The sequence below is a fragment of the Lycorma delicatula genome, chromosome 7, assembly GCF_047948215.1.
Source record: "Lycorma delicatula isolate Av1 chromosome 7, ASM4794821v1, whole genome shotgun sequence".
Lineage (NCBI taxonomy): Eukaryota > Metazoa > Arthropoda > Insecta > Hemiptera > Fulgoridae > Lycorma > Lycorma delicatula.
Window position 1 is genome coordinate 127,886,018 of NC_134461.1, and position 23,565 is coordinate 127,909,582.

General features: G+C 28.8%; 1 protein-coding gene across 5 annotated transcripts in view; it reads right to left on the reverse strand.

Annotated features, from left to right (window-relative positions):
• The window catches only part of alpha-Spec (alpha spectrin), a 145,093-nt gene that overhangs the window by 59,956 nt on the left and 61,572 nt on the right, over nt 1–23,565 (reverse strand). For 3 of the 5 annotated variants that reach the window (XM_075371778.1, XM_075371779.1, XM_075371777.1), the window contains exons 16-24: nt 23,164–23,323; nt 20,690–20,895; nt 19,633–19,860; nt 15,823–15,957; nt 12,915–13,175; nt 11,577–11,768; nt 7,291–7,527; nt 5,834–6,115; nt 1,812–1,853 (exon numbers count right to left, since the gene is read on the reverse strand). In XM_075371778.1, the coding sequence (XP_075227893.1) occupies nt 1,812–1,853; nt 5,834–6,115; nt 7,291–7,527; nt 11,577–11,768; nt 12,915–13,175; nt 15,823–15,957; nt 19,633–19,860; nt 20,690–20,895; nt 23,164–23,323 (1,743 nt within the window). The remainder of the gene's footprint in view (nt 1–1,811; nt 1,854–5,833; nt 6,116–7,290; nt 7,528–11,576; nt 11,769–12,914; nt 13,176–15,822; nt 15,958–19,632; nt 19,861–20,689; nt 20,896–23,163; nt 23,324–23,565) is intronic. The other 2 variants (XM_075371781.1, XM_075371780.1) reach the window with 1 other exon arrangement.

Genomic DNA, 23,565 nt, shown 5'->3' on the forward strand with positions numbered 1-23,565 from the left:
TGAAAAGAATTTCCATTGTTATAACGGCATGCTTCAACACTGTTCTTCACATAAATGATTTCCACATTCCATTAATTATTGCTCTTCCTTAGATAAAAAAAAATACGATTTCTTTTTATATTATATATAAAATATATATTTATAAAATTATATTACAATATGTAACATTCTATATTCATTTTACATATTTTTCATAGATTTAAAATAAAAATGATTTTTATTTTCTATAGATGTAAAACTGGCTGAAATTTACTCGCAGTTGTTAAAACAACATGGTTAAAACTATGTTACTTGCAAATGTTTTGAGTTCATAATTCTAAGATCAAATCCAAACTTTGGAGTACGGAATGTACACATTTAAGTTTGAACAGCAGGAAAAATTCAAAACCTAAATGTTATAAGTAGATGGTAAAATGATACTAGTGGTGTTATGCAATTATAAAAGGTCAATCTATTGTGATTATTTAAAGATGAACAATCAACCGCAAGTAGTAATGAGACATACTGAAAGTAAAGTAAAACCCATAATAGGGAGTAAACATATTGCTTAAAAGGCATAATTCTTCAGTGTGATAACGCTTGCTCTCAATACCACTAAAAAGACATGGACAGCTATTCAACAGTTGGAGTGAAGGATTTACAACATTCCAGACTCACACCATCAGATTTGTTTGTTGTTTGATTTTCTCAAAGAATCTTTACGCACGCATAGAGCGCAGCAATAATCAGCAGATAAAGAATGGCTCAGAACCAAGGTGGACAATTCTTTAATGTAATAAGAAAAATCACAGAAAGATGGAACAAATGCCTAGATTTAACCAGAGATTATGTTGAAAAGTAGCATTACTTTCATTGTCGTTGAATAAATAATAACTTTTCTCTAGTCATTTGTCTCTTTTAATTAATGAATGACTCAAAAATTACACAATTATAGTAAACTCTACAAAAAGAGGTATTTTTTTTACTTTTCAATGATATCTTTCATTTCATAATACATTCTTATGAGTTATACAAAAACTAGCTTTTGCAACATCAATATGGAACACCATTTACAAAGTTGAGGGTTGATGTATATAATATTGCTAACAAGTGACAACTACTTGTCCTGATGAATCTGTTGAAAATCATTAATTTTCAAGTACTTTAAAAAAACCACAAATTTTATTCTACATAATTAAAAAACATAAAATTTAATTCAGAACAGATTACTGAGAATATAAAAGAATAATTAACTATGGCCTAAGAAGGATACATTTAAAATCACTATTTTAAAAACAAAATTACTCATTGGTCATAAAATAAATAACTTGTTTACCAACTAGTATGCAACATATTTTTATTCATGCATGTAATATCAGTAGCCTAATTAGCATAAATGGTTTTTCACTAAATTCATACACTATTTCTAACGATAAAAAAAAATTGTTTTTTCATGAAAGAACATGAAGAATGCAATTTAAAAAAAATTAAATTTTTCACAAAAATAAAATAAAAATATGGTATGAATATATGGTAAAATAATTCTTTTACATAAGTACTGATAACTGTAATATTAAGGAAAATATGTACATGAATGCGATATGAATGTTCATCAGTCATATACATTAAAAGATTATGAAAAAATACAGAAGAGAAAATTTATTTATTTTTGATGGATAAGTTAAGTTGAAGCAAAGAATATTACAATGGTGAAGCTGACAAAAAAAAACTTAAAAAGATTTATTAACAAGAACACACAGAAAGACATATAAACAAACAGTTAATTATTTGCGTTAGTAAAACAACAATCAATCACACACATTGCTGAGTACCTGAGGGACACCATAGTGCGAATCAATCTCGGCCCGGTGGTTCTACAACACACAACACACGAATCACTCCCATCTGTCCTTACCTTATGGGATAATCTATCGATGCAGTGGCTCCCAAAAACTTAATAAAAATCTTAATATACAACTCATCTTAAATTATAAAAACTTTTTTAAATTTAATTTTAAAAAAATTCTCAATTAAAAACTTAAGAACTTTAAAACTGAACACCATGTTTTTCATTACAAGATATTCCCAAACTAAATTAAGATTACACAGATATTATAGACAAAAATAACAACAGAAAAACTGTTGTACAACACACAGGACAACCAATAGAGTTAATTCTAATGAAATCTTAACTTACAGTACTTAAATTATATACACATTGAACCTAAATATCCTTCACTAAAATATTAGTATAAGAAATTAAAAAATCTGGCTAATGGAAAAGAAAAGAAGTTCATAAATAATAACAAACGAAAATTTACATAATTGGTTGTTGGTTATGCTAAAAGTTTATTATATTGTTAAGGATTATGGAATCTCCATAAGCACTGCATGTATGAAACAAAAAGTAATTCTGACAAGTGTGGCCTATTATACCAATGCAAGTTGTAGCAGAACTTTTATTTAAAAAAAAAATATATATATATATATATATATGTACTAAAGACTACTACTACTACTACTACTACTACTATTATTTTTCTTTTATATACATTGTTAAAAATGATGTTTTATTATTTCTTAAATATATAGCATTTAAACTTGAAGTGTGACAATCTAAGAAGCAGTAAGAGAAAAATGTTACTAATAATATTATTTTTTCCTATTCAGTTTACAACTGGATAAAATGTGTATCAGTAATGAGAGAGACATAATACTAAACATTATCCTAATTGTAAATTCCTATGATATAATGAAAATAAAGATAACAAATTTATATTTTGACATGACATTATTCACTTAATTAAAAAAAAATTAATTCATAATCATATTTGATTACATATTAAATCATTGAGGAAAATGTCTAATAGATTATAATTATTAAATAATTTTAATTTTTGACTAAACCTTTCTGTGTTTCATTAAGATTAAAATCAATATCAACAGAATTATATGACAAGAGTATATTGTTTCTACTGGCAACCTACTCCTCCTCCTCCAGACAACTGAGTTTGCCAGAAATATATTACTTTGCAAGATTACACCCTATAATATGTATAAACACACACAGTAGTGCATTCACAGTCACGAAACCCAAAACAGATGCTGATCCTAGACTTCTAAGTTTGTTAATACAGCGAGCAGATATTTTGCTGAGATTGTACCAGACAAGGTCAAAATGCATACATCAGGTGTAACTTGGCATTCTTCTATTTGTAATAGTTTCTCAGTAGTGTAAGTACACTGTTTTCACAAGATTGGTATACATTTTTTGTAAAACAATATTTAATCACTCTTGTCTTATTCTGAGCCTCTGAATGTTTTTATGCGGCTAATTTTCTGAACAGTACAGTACCAAATAAACTGAATATTTTTCATTTGGCGTTTAGATTTTGTAAAACAAGAAATGTAGTTTCATTTGAGGTGGGATTGGTTTATTGAACAATGTTATTTATTCAGATGAAGCAAGGTTTCATCTCTGGATACACTAACAGTCGAAACAATACAGAACACAGCTTCTAAGAATCCTCTCATTTTTCATAAAATTTGTATTTAACACAAAAATTCCTATGAGTAATCTAAAATTGATAAATTCTCATAATAAAAGATTATGATCAACTAACACCCAATATTCACAACATTGACATAAGCGATATGAAAGACATTTTTTATATAGTAAAATTTTATCAATTTTCCTAATCTTATACATTAAAATTAGATTTTGAAATAATAATGAAACAGGGGTGCTGTAGAAAAATTCTTGGATAGTAAATGTTTTAAATTTTCAATCAATTCAGACTATGACTCGATTATGAAAAAAAAGTTTAAGCTTTTTTCATTCAACACACATTACATTTATAGACCTGGTCTCTACTTACAGTAACACATATAGCACCAAACACTAAGAGCCTTCATACTATTGCACTACTTACATGCTTTAAATGGTTTACGTGTCATCAACAGGAAACTAAAGTAGTTTCTGGAGCTGACTTACTGCTGTTTCATTCAGTGGACTGTCCTTATGAGGTATATTTGGAAAGTAAGTGTGTTTTGTAAATGCGGTCACTGAAGTGATTCCATTCAGTTTTTGTAGACAGAGCTCTTTCTTATATTATCTCAACTGTAGAAAGCACTATTGGAAAAAGCATTTTTGTTTTGTATGTTTTAAATTTTTACGATAACTGCTAGTATTTTTTACAGACTTGTTAGTATTTTTCAGAAAAGAAAGGGAACACAAGGCCATTACAATAAATATGATATATTCTATTACAAGTAATGAAAGAAATTGCAGCACGTAATCCCAAACAAAAGATGAAAAATTCTCAGTCATGGAAATAGTATTGCTTCATAATAATATTTGATCGTACACAGATGCTCAAACGAAAAAAACACATATCACATCATTTGATTGAGGGCCTACTTCACTTCATCTGGCAACAGCCCATACATAGCACCAATGACTTTCAATTTCTTGGATTTGAAGCAGTTATTTGCTAGATCAGTTGATGATGCTAATGATAATATCAAAAGAGCCGTATAACAGTAACTGTTTCACAAGAATGCACCAATTTTTTTGATGAGATATTCAGAAACTGATTCCAAAGTATACCAAGTAGTTTGGTTATCCCATTTCTTGTAATAAATAACAAAACTACTAACAAATAAACCATCGTTATTTCTATAAACCTAAAAATACTTACTTCTGAATATGCCTCGTTCATATTTATGAAAGTATTAATAAGCGTGAAATTTTAAACGTATCTATTGAACTTAGCTATACAGACATAAAAGAAAAATTAAGAGATTCTGTCCCAGAATCTCTAGTTTTGTTTTTGTTTTAGTTTTAGTTTTGTTTTTGTGAGGTCACTAGTTTTGTAGCTTTGAAGGACAAACTATCACTTAAGATCGTCTAAGTTGGTTTTCATAAATCAATTAATTATATCAATAATTACAATTTAAAGCCAAATAAGTTTAAACAGTTACTTTTATTAAACTGACACTATAGTTATTATTAACCAAAACACCACCGAACAAATAAATTTTAAATATAAATTAGCAAATGAAACTATAGTAAGAGCACTAGGTTATAAATAGAGGTAAAATTTATAGAGAGCCACTGCATACTCTCAACAAACAGGTTTTTAAATATATACATGTACATACACTCACACACACTCAAATTAAAATATTAAAACATATTCAAATGGAATATTTATTTCACACAACATAAACCGTAAAACTAATTTTAATAGATTTAATAAACACTTTAACACAGCTGTATTTTTATCATTTAAAGCAAACAAAAATATAGCTAATAAATTTGGTTAAAAATTGACTATTAGCAACAAAAATTTGTAGTATATTTTTATCAGAACTTTCCATATTTTTTTATTATTATTTCTTTAATAGAAAAAAAATTATTCATTTCTACAATGAATAATAATACATAAACACAAAAACTTTATAACGTGTATATAATATATTAAACTGTAAAAAATTTCTATAGTGTTAAAATAACACAAATACTTTTCATAAAAGTTTATTTTTTTCATAACTACACTACATGCAGTTACTAGTGTGACAATATACTTTTCAATAATTAAAGGCAGTAATGTAACAAAACACTAAATTATCAATAAGTTTTCCATCGATTTAACTTTCATATTTTTCATTTAGCAAACAAGGTGATACATTTACGAGTACGGTAATTGAAAAATTATTGAAAATTTTTCTTCAAATCTGTCATCATTAGAAACTATGATCGAAAATCAAAAAAAGTTTTTGAATCTTCATGTATCATTACAAATGGAATATTTTAGTTCTATTATTACGTTAAATAAGAAAAAGAACCAACCTGATGACGTTCAAGTAAAGCTTCAGCACCAGTAACATCGGATGCAAGTTCATCACTTGAAACAAGACCCATCATGGAATTAATCCAAGACATTAGATCACGATAATCACTAAGGAATCTCTGTAAATCATACGAATCGAGAAGTTTTTCTTTTCGGCTATTTGCTTTTGCTGTTAACTGTGTCCATTCTTCATTAATTTCACGCTGTTTAGCATATGTCTGCTCAGCAGTTTCTGGATGTGTCTGCATAAGTCTGTTAGCTGTTTCATCAAGCTGTCTAATCTAAAAAAGAAAAAAAGAAGTAGAATAAATTATAAAACAAAATACATGATGTACGTATAAAAAAATATAGAATTAGAATTTGGCATTTCATCTTCTATAAAAAATAAAATAGATATTTTTACAAACTGCAGGAATTCCTCTCATGTAATAATAATTGGCATTATAAAAAATAATAAGTATAGCAAAACTCAATTGAATTCTTATCTTATTAATGTATTAATGAAAAATAAAAATTCAAAATCAATATACATCCATCACGCATGGTCAAATACAGCAAGAACATTTTGTTAGAAAAGGAAATTTCTAATGCACTTTCATAATTTTCCCACGTTTTTAAGTCTTATCGAATTATTAAGTACTTTTTAGTTTCCAAAAATAGCAAACTACCAAAAACTGATTACAAGAATTACATTTACAGCTATGGTTTATGCAGTTATATCTGTACTTGCACAATGGTATTATTACAAAATGTCATATTGGTAATACTAAAATTAGATTACCAATTTGACAAAATCAAAATTAACTATATTAATCAGCTGTGGTTGACTAATTTAATTTAGTAACTGAAGAGAATATTATATTGAGTAAAAGCAGCTTAACTAAATTTTATAACTAACATCAACTTATAAAGTACACAGAAATTATACAAAATACAAAAAAAAAAACCAAGTAAAAATGTAAGTACTTCTGAAGAAAAATATTTCAAAATTCTAAATTATTTAAAATAAATTTCAAATTAAAAAAAAAAAACATTAATAATGATAATGTGTTGCAATACAATTTTAGTTTAAATCTTATGTGGGGGCAGGATATTAGTGATAGTGCATGAATTATTTTTTACATGATGTTAATTTGACAAGAAAAAAACTCATTTTGACTATCACAAGAAAATTAAGAAATTAAAATATAAATGCAATGTTGTTCATTTACAATGCAAGTGAAAGAAAATCTACATATTTAATTTTTCATACATTGAAAAAAAACAACAGATAATTGTTTATATTTAATTACTACGCATTTGGCATCGTTGGTATTAATACAATTGTATAAAATTGTATTCCACTTACCGAAATTTTTTAAAATTGTTGGTTAAGTGGAACTTTATTTTATACAACATATAATTGTGTTAAAACATTATGCGTTTGATTATATACATAATTATTTTTTAAATCTACCTTGTCACCCAGAGCAGCAAGATCACGTTCAAGTCCTTCATGTTTACGCTGCAGAGCTTGAACAGTACGCAAGTCCTTTCCTAGATCATCATTATTAAGAGCTTCATCTTTCTCTTGGATCCAGTCTTTGGTTTCATCAACATCACGGTGGAATCGCTGAACTTCATGGGCAGAACCGAGCTGAGTAGCTCTTTCTTGTGTAAGTTGCTGCAATGAACTCCATTTTTCATTAAGATCCTAAAATTAACATAATACAATCACTTTAAAAATTATAAGAATGATTTTAGTTATAAATTCTTAAAAATGTATATTTAATGTTTATTAGCCAAGTAACTGGAGGCACGTGCAGCACATTGCATTGCACATACAGTAAATGGATGTGTTGGTTGACCCACCATACATGGTCATACCCCTTAAAAAATTTTAATTCAAAAAACCCAAAAATGGTTTTTATATATTTATCTAAAGATTATAAGGAAGCTCCAATGTAGTGACTATCTCATTTTGTATAATCGAAAACGGGGTAAAATTTTTTTTACTTTTCTTCACCTCTTTCAAGATCTATTTAGAAAAATTTATAATAAGTTTTTAGATATTTACATGAAAATTACACCAAAAATTATGTTGATAACTCATTTTTTTTAGAGAAATTAAAAAAAAATAGCTGGGTTTCAAAAAAATCTAGAAACCTGTTTTTAGATATTAACATAAAAATATTACATACTCCAAAAATCAAGTTGATCACTTAATTTGTTACTGAGAAATGAAAAAAACTGTAACTTCCTTATTACTTCGTTTTACCCTTTAAATTCAGATTTTCAAAAAATCCTTTCTTAGTGTGCACTTTGACTGTAAAAACATGTATACAAATTTTCATTAATTTACCTATAACAATTTTTTTTGGGTATCAATCACTCAGTCAGTGAAAACAAGTTGCTTTATAAGTACAGAATATTATCAGACATCTTACCTTAATTTTACCATGAAAGTACTTTCATGGGATCCACATCCTCAATTGTGCTTGAATTTAACTGCATATTAAAAATTAAAAATACTTAAAATAAACCAAACCACATGGTATCATGTTGTTACATTTCTGAAATATAATCAAAATTGTATATTATTTATAATTTTAATAAATTAATATTTTTTTTTTTTGTCTTCAGTCATTTGACTGGTTTGATGCAGCTCTCCAAGAATCCCTATCTAGTGCTAGTCGTTTCATTTCAGTATACCCTCTACATCCTACATCCCTAATAATTTGTTTTACATATTCCAAACATGGCCTGCCTTCACGATTTTTTCCTTCTACCTGTCCTTCCAATATTAAAGCGACTATTCCAAGATGCCCTAGTATGTGGCCTATAAGTCTGTCTCTTCTTTTAACTATATTTTTCCAAATGCTTCTTTCTTCATCTATTTGCCGCAATACCTCTTCATTTGTCACTTTATCCACCCATCTGATTTTTAACATTCTCCTATAGCACCGCATTTCAAAAGCTTCTAATCTTTTCTTCTCAGATACTCCGATCATCCAAGTTTCACTTCCATATAAAGCGACACTCCAAACATATACTTTCAAAAATCTTTTCCTGACATTTAAATTAATTTTTGATGTAAACAACTTATATTTCTTACTGAAGGCTCATTTCGCTTGTGCTATTCGGCATTTTATATCGCTACTGCTTCGTCCATCTTTAGTAATTCTACTACCCAAATAACAAAATTCTTCTACCTCTATAATCTTTTCTCCTCCTATTTTCACATTCAGTGGTCCATCTTTGTTATTTCTACTACATTTCATTACTTTTGTTTATTTTCATGCGATAGTTCTTGCGTAGGACTTCATCTATGCCGTTCATTGTTTCTTCTAAATCCTTTTTACACTCGGCTAGAATTACTATATCATCAGCAAATCGTAGCATCTTTATCTTTTCACCTTGTACTGTTACTCCGAATCTAAATTGTTCTTAAAAAGTAACGGAGATAGGGAACATCCTTGTCGGACTCCTTTTCTTATTACGGCTTCTTTCTTATGTTCTTGAATTGTTACTGTTGCTGTTTGGTTCCTGTACATGTTAGCAATTGTTCTTCTATCTCTGTATTTGAACCCTAATTTTTTTAAAATGCTGAACATTTTATTCCAGTCTACATTATCGAATGCCTTTTCTAGGTCTATAAACGCCAAGTATGTTGGTTTGTTTTTCTTTAATCACAGATTGGTTAAAAAGAGTGAATACCGAAATGAAGGTGCAGAAAAGAAAAATTGTTTGTTTTTTATGTCGATAATTGCACAGCCCACAATAATATGCCTGATTTAGACCACGTTAAGCTATTGTATTTACCTGCTAATACAACATGTAAATTGCAGCCAATGGATCAAGTTTTATCAATAACTTCAAAGTTTACTATAGAAAACAAGTACAATTTCTTCTAAAATTTATGGAAGAGAATAATAGCTCTGAAATTAATATCCTCCAGGCCATGAGATTTGTGAAAAAACTTTGTTTTCTGTCAGTAAATCCACCATTCCAAATTGCTTCAAAAAATCAGGATTCAAGAAGACAAATTTTTGTCTTCATGAAGGCTTACAAGAGGAGGAAGAGAACTGTGGAATGACACTTAAAGAACGGGACCAGATGATTAGTAGCAATGAAAACGACTAGCCATCAACTTCTGAGGATTTTGTGCTTATCGATGATGAATTATTAGATTCAGAGAAGCTAACTGAAGATGACACTGTTTCTGCATGTTCTTCCTCCTCTTTGAAAACAGAAGAAGAAGAAGAGGAGGAGAGTTCTAAGGAGTGTTCAGAAAGAGTCAAAGTGTCGCCAGAAAAAGCATTAGAGACTTTACATAAGTATTTTGAAATCAAATATTGATAATCCAGGCATATTTGATCAATTTATAATATTGAATAACACCTTACGGCAAGTAGCACTAAAATACAAACTAAATTAACAGATTTTTTTCAAACCGTAAGTTTTGTATTAATTTTTGTACTGTTTAAATTCATAAAAAGAATAAAAGTACTACATTTACATTATATACATAAAATATGCTTTCTGAAAAAAGGTTTATTTTAACCTCTCTTAGTGGGGCCCTCTGTAAATGGGACAACTGTTATTTTAAACCTGACGTTTGGGAAACTGGGTAAATGGAAAAACTCGGTGGAAAACTAAGTGAGAAAAAATGATAGATTGCTTGAGATCCCAGTAATCCAGGTTTATATATATATATATATATATTTTTTTTTAAATTCAAACACTTCATAAACATATTGACCAATCTGCTAATAAAGTTTAATATTAAATGAGATTTAAACCACCAAAACACAGTAAATAGATACGTTAAATTTACCATACTAATTCCAAGAATCGATTTTCACAGGATCCCGTATCTTCAGTTGGTAATTAATTCTATAATTTCATTAAAATAAATTGTTGTTATATTTTGTAAATTTGTTGAAATTGTTACCGTTTTATGAATTATGAAATTTATTATGGATGAATACGCAAATTCTGCTGTCCAGTACTGGAATGATGTACTGAACTTTCCAACAAAGGAACAGTGTTTTAAATATTACATCATTTCAGTACTGAACAGCAAAATTTGCATTTTCATCCATAATAAATTTTAAAATTTATAAAACTGTAACAATTTCAAAATTCAAAAATTACAAAAACAATTTATTTTAATGAAATTATAGATTTAAATATACAGACTGAAGATGCGGGTTCTTGTGAAAATCAATTCATGGAATTAATATGGCAAGTTTAACTAATCTATTTACAGTGTTTCGGTGGTTAAAATTTTTTAAGAAATATGTATATATATATTTAAATTTTATTAAATAAACCACCTAGTACAAAATACTGAGGTAAGACATATCTTACCTTATTTTTTCATGAAAGTACTATTACAGGAAAGTGCTTTTAAATATAAAAGTATTGTTAAATATAGTTTAACAATACATAGGAATAACATGAGTCTTAAAAAAATTAATTTCAGTAAATATAAATATACATAAAATTAAAAAGAACCTTATTTTTCGTATTTCTGTAATTACAACTAACTGATCAATACAAAATCTATAAATTTCTCTAAATTATACTGAAACCATTATTATGGAACAATGATTGAAACTAGCCCTACATGTAGTAAGCACAATCCATATAGAAATAATAATGTAATGGAATCAAAACAAAGCAATAATATTCAGACACAATACTATTTTCAATAGCATAAAAAGAAAATAGTAATAAACATTTACAATAAAATCTGACCTGCAACTGGGTCTGGATTTTCAAAGCTGCCTCAGTTTGTCCAAGACTCATCAACTGCATAGCAATTTCATTCATTTCTGCCAACCTCACTTCATTAGCTTTAAGATCTGACTGGAAATCATCAAATTTCTTTTGCATAACTTCAACCTGTTCCAAATCTTCTCCAACATCTTGAACCTGAGCATGCATCTCCTACAACACAAAAAATTAAATTTATAATTTATTTTAATCGCATATAATTGTAAATTATAATCTTAGATATGTAATTATATTTAAAAATACTATAATTATCAAGTATCTAAAATACTGTATCTATCAGCTGTTATTAATAATAAATATTGCACACACCATACTGCAATACTTTATATAATTGTTATTGTAAACTAGAACAATATATGCCTGGCATAGAGTACCAACTTATCATCATTCTGAACCTCTGAACTTCTCTCCTTATCATCCAAGTCTTAGGATAATTTGTAAAATTCTTCAATTTATAAAATGGAATATTTTTTTATAATATGACTAACATCTTGTCTGAAAGACAACCCATTTCATCATCAAATCTAATAATTTGTTTAAAACTGGAATTGCAGAACCTACTTACGTTTTCTGATATAAAATCATATTACCAACACAAAAGAGACGGCTTGATTATCTATTTAATATCTGGAACTAATTTAAACAAAAATAACAGACTAAAAATTGTAAAATACACATTATAAAGGAATAATGAGTAATAATTGTTGACTAAAGTAATGAGTTTGTGTTTTTAATTATTTTATAAATATATATATATATTTGAATTCTGAAAATTCATCAACATACGGACCACTGTGGAAAAACAACAATTTAACCACCAAACAGTAAGAAAAAACTTAAAAAACACTAACACCAATAGTCAACCTTCACGGGATTCTGAAATATCAGTCAGTACTACTGATTGATAATGCAGGATCTCACAAAAGTCTACTGCTGTTGTGTTTTGTTTTTGTTTTTTTTTTTAGGTTTTTTGGTTACTGTGTTTGGTGGTCAAGTAGTTTTTTAGTGATTTTTTGAAAGCTCTATCTACATATATATATATATATATATATATTCACACACACACACACACACACACACAGAGAGAGAGAGAGAGAGAGAGAGAGAGAGAGAGAGAGAGAGCTGTCAAAAAATTCCTAATTGAAAATAAAATTATTCATACTAACTTCAAAAAGATTACTATAGGTAATATTTGTTTGTTAACATACTTACAATACTTAGAAAAATTTATTACAAAAATTTTTTTATCTACACATAAATGGTTCATAAACAAAGAGTAATAAAGAAAAAGCATTTTACCTTATCTTTTATCCATGTGGCTAATTCTGCAGCTTCTCTTACTAAAACATATGCCTTAACTGTTTCATTTAATTTATTTTGACGTTCACGAGCTAGAGCTAACAGTTGGTCATATTGTGTCTCAATCTGGTTTTGCCTGGCAGCAATTGAACTGCTATCAGCCAAATTTTGCTGAGAAGCTGTTAATCCTGCTTCCATTTTTTTAACATAAGCAGCAGGTACAAATCCTTGACGATCATTAACCTCTACTTTCCACCAATCCTGAAAAAAGCAAATAACCAATTACTGAAATATATATATATATATATATATATATATATATAAAAATTAAAATACCTTTTATTCCCAAAGTGAAAAAAAAAGTTAATTATCTACATAAAAAAATTAAATAAAAATATGTTTCTAATAAATTTATTTAAATCACTTTTGCTGCAATTGTTATGATTACTTTTCAAATCACCTAAAATTTTCAAGTAATATAAATCAGAAGCAATTCCACAGCTGCAACCTATTTTTCATTATACCTAGAAAATCTCATCACACAGAACACTGAAATACACTAAAATGGATATGCAGTATACATTGCAGTATGTAGTATCAATGGATATGTTCTAAGGATAGAACATTAACAGAAATAGAAAACTTTATGTAGTTATATGAAGTTAGTTCTCTTAATTTCTTGTTGAAAAAATGGATTTTTTATCAAATAAAATTTATTCTTTAATTAGATGTATGTTAAGTAAAGAAGCAAAATGTGAACAAATGAACTAATAAAAAAATTCTGTTGAGCCATGAACTCATTACTGATCAATTGTGAGTAGTCCATATATAAGTTGGATACCATAGCAATGTGTAAATATTTCATCTTGACTATGTTTTTACCATTACTTCACTGCAATTGTAAAGTTGAAGTGAGAGCGATAAAGATGTAAAATGAACAGTTTCATGTTCCAACTGCTTTAAAAATGTGTTAACAACAGAAAGACATACATTAATTTGTTGCTTTACAATAACTATAAAGAGGTTATATGAGCACGTAAAGGGCAACTGAGATACAAGAGGCATCAATCAGAATCACTTTCTTTGAGAGTACTGATGTTACTATAGGCTATGGTGAACATAGCCTATAAAAATATATAGCTGACATATGATCATGTTTTGGTTCGTTACAGAGTACAACTGGAAACATACCACCCACCCACCACTTTCACTAGTAAGCCTGGTGAAGGTGTGCTCATTATTCCTGAAACGAATGTAATTTTCAAGAATGACTTATGAACTTATAGATCAGGTTGTCTACAACCATTATTGTTATGGCATTTAACATGCAAAATAAACTTCCACTTTTTTTTTTTTTTAATTTTATACAGAACAAATACTTAAAAACAGCAATTTTAAATAACTAGACTTCTAACTTTTATTTTGTGTAAAATTTTGGATATCTCAATGATTAAAACAAACAAATTTTAGACGAATTGTTTATGTCTGTTTAAAGCTCCCCAGTAAATAGTTTTTACTGAATATATATGGCTAATGTTTTACCATTATTAACTTGTAAATTTACCTATATTAACCATTATTATTTAAATTAACAGTAATGTATTAATAAATGAGTAACTATAATTTCAATTTTACGTACTATAATTGTATTTTTTCCAACGTTTTCTTTCAAGTATTACTAATATACTTGCTTTTTTTACATTTGCTTTTTTTAAATAATATTATCACTATCTGCTATTTACATAACCCAGCTACTTCTGTTTTAATTCATTAACACTCTTGTAATGCTTTTCCTTATACCTTAAGACTGTTTTGCTGTAAAAAAAATTAGCAATAATGAGTCTGTTTTTTGTGTGGGTGAAAGTTAAAATTTGGAATTTACAAAAGCTGGGAACTATTGAATAAAACTGCCAAAATTATAAAAATTCTAACTAAAACTCCTTAATTTCAAAATAATCGATCTTCATATAAATCCAAATGTAGTTATAACAGAAAATTATACTGAAATAGACTTATAAATTATTTTTGATGTAATATTAAATCAGTTATAACAGATCAAACAAATATCTACTTCAACTATTTGTTGTCAATCTTATTTCTTCTAAAAAAAAAAAAGGGAGGTATAGACTCTTCCCATTTGGATGAAAAAAAGCATGAAATGCCTAGTGTTACTCCAGTTCAACTTTATTTTCACCTCTTCCCACACACAGTGGATTTTATAGTGTTTTAGAATTCATAAATTATTTGGTGATAAAAAAGTTGAATAAATTTGTACAGTCAAATCAAAAAGGACTATAAGTGAACGATAATACCTGGAAAAAGCTAGGTTGTAGACTTGGCTGACTAGTAAAACCTAGTCCTTCCCTGTGGAGACATTGGGACCATCCAGAAGCGGAGGTTCGAATGTCTCGAGGAGACACGGAAGATCCCGATGGGGGCTTGGGAGCATGGCCAAGCTAGGGTGGGGCAGTCAGCTTCCACGTCACACCAGGTTTAACTTGAGGTAATGCCGAAAGGTGATGCCAGTTACCCCCGGGGTGGTTAATAAGGATAAAAAAAAAAGAAGTAAAACCTAGTCCTAAAACGATAAAATGATGTTTGATAATTACATTTTTCCTTATAATTTTGTGTACTATGATCAATTTTTTATATCCTGCACATTTCATTAAAATAAAGAAAAGTTTACTTGATTTATAGATGATTGGTCACAATGTGTAACTAATTTTTAGTGTGCTATCTACTGAGAATCAAATGAAAATTATGCACAAAGTAAAACAAGAAAAATAACTCTTTTAAATCTATGTACACTAAAAGTAAAGCTCATAAAAGCGAAACTCTCTCACTAATTTATCTTAATTGATTAATATTTATAATAAAGATGGGGGGGGGGGAGGGAATTGAAACGTACCTTGTTATTTGAATTAAGTAATGTCAACACATCTCCTTTCTTCATAGAAACTTCACGTGGTGATTTTTCTGTGTAATCATATAATGCAACAACACACTCTTTGCCAGTAACATCGATCACAGGTGTCTCTTGTTGCTGTAATTACAGATACACAAAAAACAAATTATATTTAGAATTCAATTATATTATCACTTCTTCCACAAAATTTACAATTTAGAGAAAAGTCAAATCATACCAATTCAGCCTAATATAATAAAATCTCAAAATAAAAATAGAAAAAATCCAACACTGATTAATAAATCTTTAAATTATGTAAAATACTGTCAGATATAATTCTAGCTTTTTTAAAATTTAATTAAATCAGACAAGATCTTAATTCCCTTTGGCAATCAGATTAGAAAATAAGCAAACAGATCTGCTTATTTTTCATATAGTCAGGTTATACAATCAGGGATATTCTGAAGTAAGATCTGGCTGAATAATAACTATCTTTAAACAGCACTGATTTTGTCCTTGAACTTACATCATAGATCTCATTATGAGAAAATTCATTGCATTAAATATACATAATATAAAACCCTAATTCTGGTTTAGAGTTATTCAGTTAAGCTTAATATGCTCAGCCAAAAAATTAGAATATGATACATATGCAAACAAAAGAGGGTGAAAAATAGGTAGAAAGAGCTAACTTTAAACTTAAATTTCAATTTTCCCAACAAATAAAAACCATTTGTTTTTTTATTGTTTATTAGTTGGATTTTTTCCATTAAAAGAATATTTAATAAATACTGAAGTTAGATCCTAAAATTGAAAACTTCAGTTTAAATTTTTCTATAACCGAGTGTAATTTTGAGTAAAATATTACTGAATGACTTTAAAAAGTTGGTAAAAGAATTGATCATACTTAAAATAGGATCGGTTAAAAGAGTTATTAATGGTTCTGAAATTGTATGATCAATTTATGGAACTAAGTATTTAACAATAAATACACATCAAAAACATATTTCTTTATATTAAATCTTCTGATTAAGTACAAAAAAAGCTGAGCCGATTTACCAACAATAAAAAATACACATTTCCTATCATGTTCCTTCATTCCAGCTACTAAATCCACTTCTTTGTATCTGCAAAACTACTCTATTCTTGATATGATCTATATAATGTATAAAATCAATTGTACAAATAATTTATTTTCATATACAGGGTCATTCACGGGAACCGGATGTTTTTGAAGTGGGTTGTACACGGACGTTCGTGGTGGGAGGGGCACGTGGCTGGTGTCTGACGTTTCCTTTGTTCATAGCATTTACATTTTAGTCGTTGAGATGGAGCCGTCAGTTTAATATCCATCGTAATGCAAGTGTCCCTTCTCGTAACACAATATTGCGATGGGTAAACAACCTTCGAACAAGTGGTTCAATATTGAAGAAAAAATCACTGGGTTCCCGACGAACTGCTAGCACTCCGGAGAACATCGAACGAGTAAGGGAAGCCATTGTCAGAAGCCCACACCGCTCTATTCAGAGGCATTCAGCAGCGCTTCAAATGAGCACAAGTACGGTAAGACGAATTCTGCATACAGACCAGCATTTCCATCTTTACAAGATAGCCGTCGTGCAGAGTTAAACGAGCAAGATTTCACGCAGCAATTACAATTTTGTCGACAAATGCTTACCATTTTTGAAGAAAATGAAAATTTGTTATTGTTAATGAGTGATGAAGCCCATTTTCATCTGAATGGCTTCGTCAACAAACTAGAATTGTCGGTATTGGGCAGAAAGAAACCCACACAGCTTCACGAGAGACCACTTCATAGCCCAAAGGTGACTGTCTGGTGTGCAATAGGAAAGATAGGTGTTATTGGACCATATTTTTTTTAAAGAAAATGACGCTGCCGTAACTGTAACAGCTGATCGTTACATTGCGATGTTGAATACGTTTTTCATCCCTGAGTTACGAAACCGGGGAATCGATTTTCAAAATGTGTTATTCCAGCAGGATGGAGCTACAGCGCACACAGCAAGGGCAACGATGGCTGTTCTCCGCAACTTGTTTCCGGGACAGATCATTTCCAGATTCAGCGACATTCCTTGGCCCCCTCGGTCCCCCGACTTGAGTAGTAATGATTTTTTTCTGTGGAGGTTTCTGAAATCGCGTGTGTACGGCAATAAACCGCGTACATTGGAGGACCTAAAGATTGCAATTCGTTTCACGTCACCCAGATTGATGTAGACATGCTGCAAAGAATTGAGGCCAGTTACCATGAAAGGCTACAACAATGTATTGCCCAAAATGGACATCACTTGCCGGACATAATTTTTCGTTCATGAGTAAGTAACAATTGCTTTGATTTAACAAGTGTTTCATTACCAATAAAACTTTTTTAAAGTAAATATTCAATTTTTTATGATTATTTTAAAAACATCCGGTTCCTGTGAATGACCCTGTATATCAGTATATCCAAAGTTTTTATTTATACTTAAAATAGTACATCAACCATAATCTTAGAAGATTTTGAGACTACATTTTAAGAGACATTAAAGAATGATACACATAAAAAACAACAAATGGCATGTAACAACACTTGAAAAAATAAAAGAATGGTCAGATCTATGGTGAACCACAGCCTTACTCCTCATGTGTTTCCCAGGAAAAAGCTCTTTCTAAATATTAACAGAATCGAACCAAATAATATTTATAGAAAAATTTTCTTTCTGAATTTGATTAAAGCTACTTCTTTCTTACACATAAAAATAAATATAAAGCACCACATTAACAATGATGACAATGTGAACTATCAGCACACTACATCATATTAGGTAGCCTCAAATCCATACCGAACATAGTAAAAATTATTCCAGATACACTGATTACTGGATACTGAAGTAAGTATAAATTCTAACTTAGTTTTATTTATTATACACATACTCTAAAGCAGACTTTTTGGAGTTTTTGTAATCAATGCCTGGATACTGATAACTGTAACTGGTTTTCTATACTTATAGAAAATTTCAAGATACACACAAAGCTGATGTTACTACTGGCATAAGAAATCTAAAATAATCTCGTTAAAATATGTGTACATAAATATTTTTAATAAAATGTCTTTTTCTTGATAAGTAGTAAACATTTATGGATAAAACCAACAGTTGATTAAAAAAATTATGAGTAAAAATAAAGAGAAACTAAATCCAAATAGAATTAGTATAGCTGAACAAAAATTTTTATTTGTTAAACATATGTATAACAGTGAAGACTATCCACCTGTTCACATCACTTTAAAAGAAGTTGAAAAAAAAGCTTTTAAAAGAATCTCTATTAAATTGTCCCTTAACAGCAAAATAAAATTATTTATAAAAATAATTTTTCATTTACTTACTCATTATTTCTTGTTATTTTCTTCACTTTGCACTTTTACAGAGATTTCTACTTCATCAGAATGTATGTATATGCATGGATATTCATTAAAAAAAAAACCTCTAATATAGAAACATGTTAATGATTTCGGTCACTAATCTTGAACATGAAATGGTAAACATATCGCTCTAAATTTAACATTTCTAAAGTATGTTTTTAATTAATTTTTATACATCTGTACATATATTCTGATGAATCAAATCTCTGATCAAATGTTAAATGTAAAGAAAAAAATAATAATAAGCAGTTAGCAAATTATAAGTTACTTTTACAAATAATTTAAAAGATGTACCACAATATACAGAATAACTTCACTAATGTTAAAAAACTAAATGAAAAAAATTTGTACAAACATTAGTAAAAATATTAATTTAAAAAAAATTAACTATTTACCCGACATGACTGAGCTTGTTCTCTCAGCGACAAAATGGTATTGCCAAACGCTTCTAAATCAGAAACAAGTGCTTCATGTTTTTTTAACAAAGCTTCTGAAGAATCTTCATCCTTTCCATAATCTTGATTACAGACCATCGGTTCTTTTTCTTTAATCCATGATTCAGCTTCATTAGCATCTGCAAAGTACTGATGAGCCTGAAGTGAATCTTCCAGATCTTGTTTACGCTATAATCAAACAAAAATACCTCTATCAATTTAGATATATAAAATATGAGAAAAAAAGAACAAACAAAAACGCACACAATATTTAATAATATATAAAAACATACAAAATATTTAAAAATAGGAAATTTTTTCATTAGTCACTGGTTTGCTTCTAAGAATGAAATAATGGCTATCTACAAAGTTAAATAATAGCACTGAAAATCAAACCAGCTATCCACTGATGATTAGACATATATGGTGGGTAAGATATATTATCCAAATTATAATAATCCCTTGAAGGTGAAACCCAAAAGAACATGATTCATTGTTTTCTACTGCTGGAGTGGTTAGGAAGTTTTAAAAAAACTATTTCTCATAAAACTAAGAAATATTACTGATTAACAAACTAAATAGTCTTAGTTCTTATATTCAATTAACATTTAAATATCCCTGAAATGTACACTTACAATGAGTCCATGACTGTGCTGTTATTCTTGGTGGTGTTATTTATTTGTTATGTTATTTATAAAGGGAGGGGTACGTCAATTTTCTGTTGCATTGCTATTCAATTCATACATTAAGAGCAATAACAATGAAACTTAAAAAGTTTGTATTATAATAAAACATGGATTAGAATTATTAGTATTCCTCCTTCTTGTCTATAAAACAACTACAATAAAATAAACCAGTTGGAGTAAAAAAATCAACAAAGAATGGATGATACATTACATACATATAGAGATATAAGATACAAGATATAAACAAAAATAAAGTTGTCGGTTAAGACATTACGTTTTTGAACTGCAATATTTTACAGAGTAAAAAGTAACAAGAAAACAATTATTCATACCTGAATAGCTTTGTCTTTAAGCTGATTCCAATGATCGTTGAGATTTCCAACTCTTACTTTAATTTCATCTGAAGCAAAGTGGCGTTCATCCATCATTTGCTGACCAGACTGGCAAACCATAAGGATTCGATTTTCATGATTATTTATTTCAGCAAGTACCGCCTGATGTTTCTTCATAAGATTTTGTACACCGATTAAATCACGTCCTAAATTGAAGCAAAAAAAATTAACTATAAGAAGAGCAATAAATAATCATGTTTTATGCATTTTGAACAAAGTTATTTTTGGTTAAAAATGAATTAACAATCAAAAGTTCAATTGATCATCTGTTGCCACTAATGACCAACATTATAAATCCTTCATCATAAATGTTCACCCTTCTTGAAATCAACGACACCAACCTGTCTTACTTTGGTGTCAAGTCATAACATTCAGTTTATAAGCATCAGAAATTTGCCAATGTATTTCAACTGTAGAATTGTTTTTACTATCAAAAATCAAGTTAATCCTATTTCACACTTGGTGGAATGAAAAACTATAGCACTCAATATGAATGGATAAAATATAAACTAACCACAAAATAACTAAACTACTGTTGTTAACAGCAGACTATTGATTAAAACAATGGACCTACACAAGTGTCATCTGTTTACATCGTACATATAGGTGGAGCCAAGTTGAAAGAATTGAAAAGCAATTGAACATTTTTGTACAGTTTTCTTTAGATTAATTTTATTTCGTTTTTAAAGTTTATTCATTAACAAATTATAATAAACAATGTTAATACATGAAAAAAAATCTTTTCTGACCTTTTTAATTAAGTTCAACTTTGTTATTTTAATTCTTAAATTACAGGATAATTAACACCCTGAATGCAAGGTTTTCTACAATTGTTTACTTTTAAATTTAACAAAAAAAAAATTATCATACCTGGCCTGTTAAAATTTCTTAACAAATTTCATTACTTTTGTGGATAAAACCATTAATGCTTTCGAGTTTAATAATAATCTACGGCAACAACCAATCAATTGACAACTACATCAGTGGAGCAGAATATATATGAACGTGGTTCAGGGTAAATTTGGGCTGTCTGGGAAAATTCCATGGAAATTTTTACCAGTTATGAAAAATAAAAATGACGACATAGATATCAAATGATGTATTCATATCATTTTCACAATTATTAACTAGAATAATTGATCTTTTAACAAGTTTTGAAAGGAAACATTCATCCTATTGAGTATTAGGCGTAATGAGAACAAAGGTAGCATTATCATTCCAGGTGGGCGATGACTCATAGACCCAAATTGCGACAGACAAGGGGCGCATTACTGATAAGATGCATTGTGGTCACCAGTGTATGCGTCTCGTCTCCACTCTACTGCACTATTCATTTAGTTGCTTTTGGGTAGGGAATAGTATCTCTTTGTTTTTATTAGTTGGCCGACTGCAAACGTATCGTTTTCTTTTAATAGTGTTAAGTGATATACACAATATACAGTGTAGAGAGTATAAAATATCGCAATTGTACATTAATTAACTATGTCAACATTTAAAAGTAAGCAAGACATAAACTGTGCATTTTCATTTCGTTTTCAAAAGTATTCATTTCATGTAATGGTATTTATCATGTATTATACCTTTTAAAGAGATCTTTGGACAGAACACTTTAATGGTGGAAAATACCATTTTATGAGATTTTCCTCAATCAATCGTATAAAAATATTCAAAACATCAAGTCATTGACAGTCTCCACAAAGATAAAGGAAGGCTGCCTTTTCTTAATGACTTGAACTGATTATCATTATTGCACTCATTACAGGTAATTGTCCATTTTACCATAATATTAAAACAATTTCTCATTACCGTACCTTTAACAAAATAGTTAAACAATCCTACAGACATCGAATCGGCAGATTTTTTATTAGCCCTACAATATTTATGTATTTCTAAAAATAAAACAGAAACAAATTTCAGCACCTGAGACGTAAATGATGGTAACTCGATGGATTTATGACAATTTACCTCTCAGATGCTAATTTGAATTCTAATAATTAGTTTAATAAGTAAGTAATCTTTTTTTAACATGTCTCTTAGATTAAGCCTAACACATTTATTTTATTTTGTGTCCTCTTCAGTAGTAATCTTCCCATGAAGCCATCACAATACAGCCAATATTAGACTATTTTATTTGTTGAGTTGTGATTATTTATTACTTGGTCTTAAAATAATTTTTTGAATAAATTAAGTGTCTGCAACCGATGTATTTTTATTACCTCTCTTTTTATAACTCTATCATATATAATAAATTGGTCTGTAGAACATAATAAACCCTCACCTTAGTTTTGGATAAATTTCTGAGCGAAAAAACTGTGTTTGGGGGAAATTTCAGGGATCTGAACATTTTTTGCTCCCCTGGACTACATTAACCTCACTTCATAGTTATTACTATTTTCTTTTGCTTTAATACTAACCTCTGTTAGTTGATGCTGCAACTGGTTCTTTCTCTCTGATCCACGCTTCCTCATCTTCAATATCTCTAAAGAGTTGCTGTACTTGCAATGAATCGAGAAGACGCTGCTTTCTAATACTCATTGGACGTTGCAAAGCTGCATAACGCTCAGTCAAAGCATCCTGTAAAAAACCAAACTAAAATTAATATTTTGTAAAATTTAGAGACATTACTTGCATAATCTACTTGCAGCTGATTTTTAAACATAAGTATTGATGAAAAAAAACTGTTTTCCAAAATCAATATGAATGATATTGATGATTTTTCATTTATTTTTATTTTGACCGATTCATAATAGTTTTGAAACAAATAACCATATCATGATAGCAGTAACGTTACAGAAAATATTCATTAGAAAAGTGTT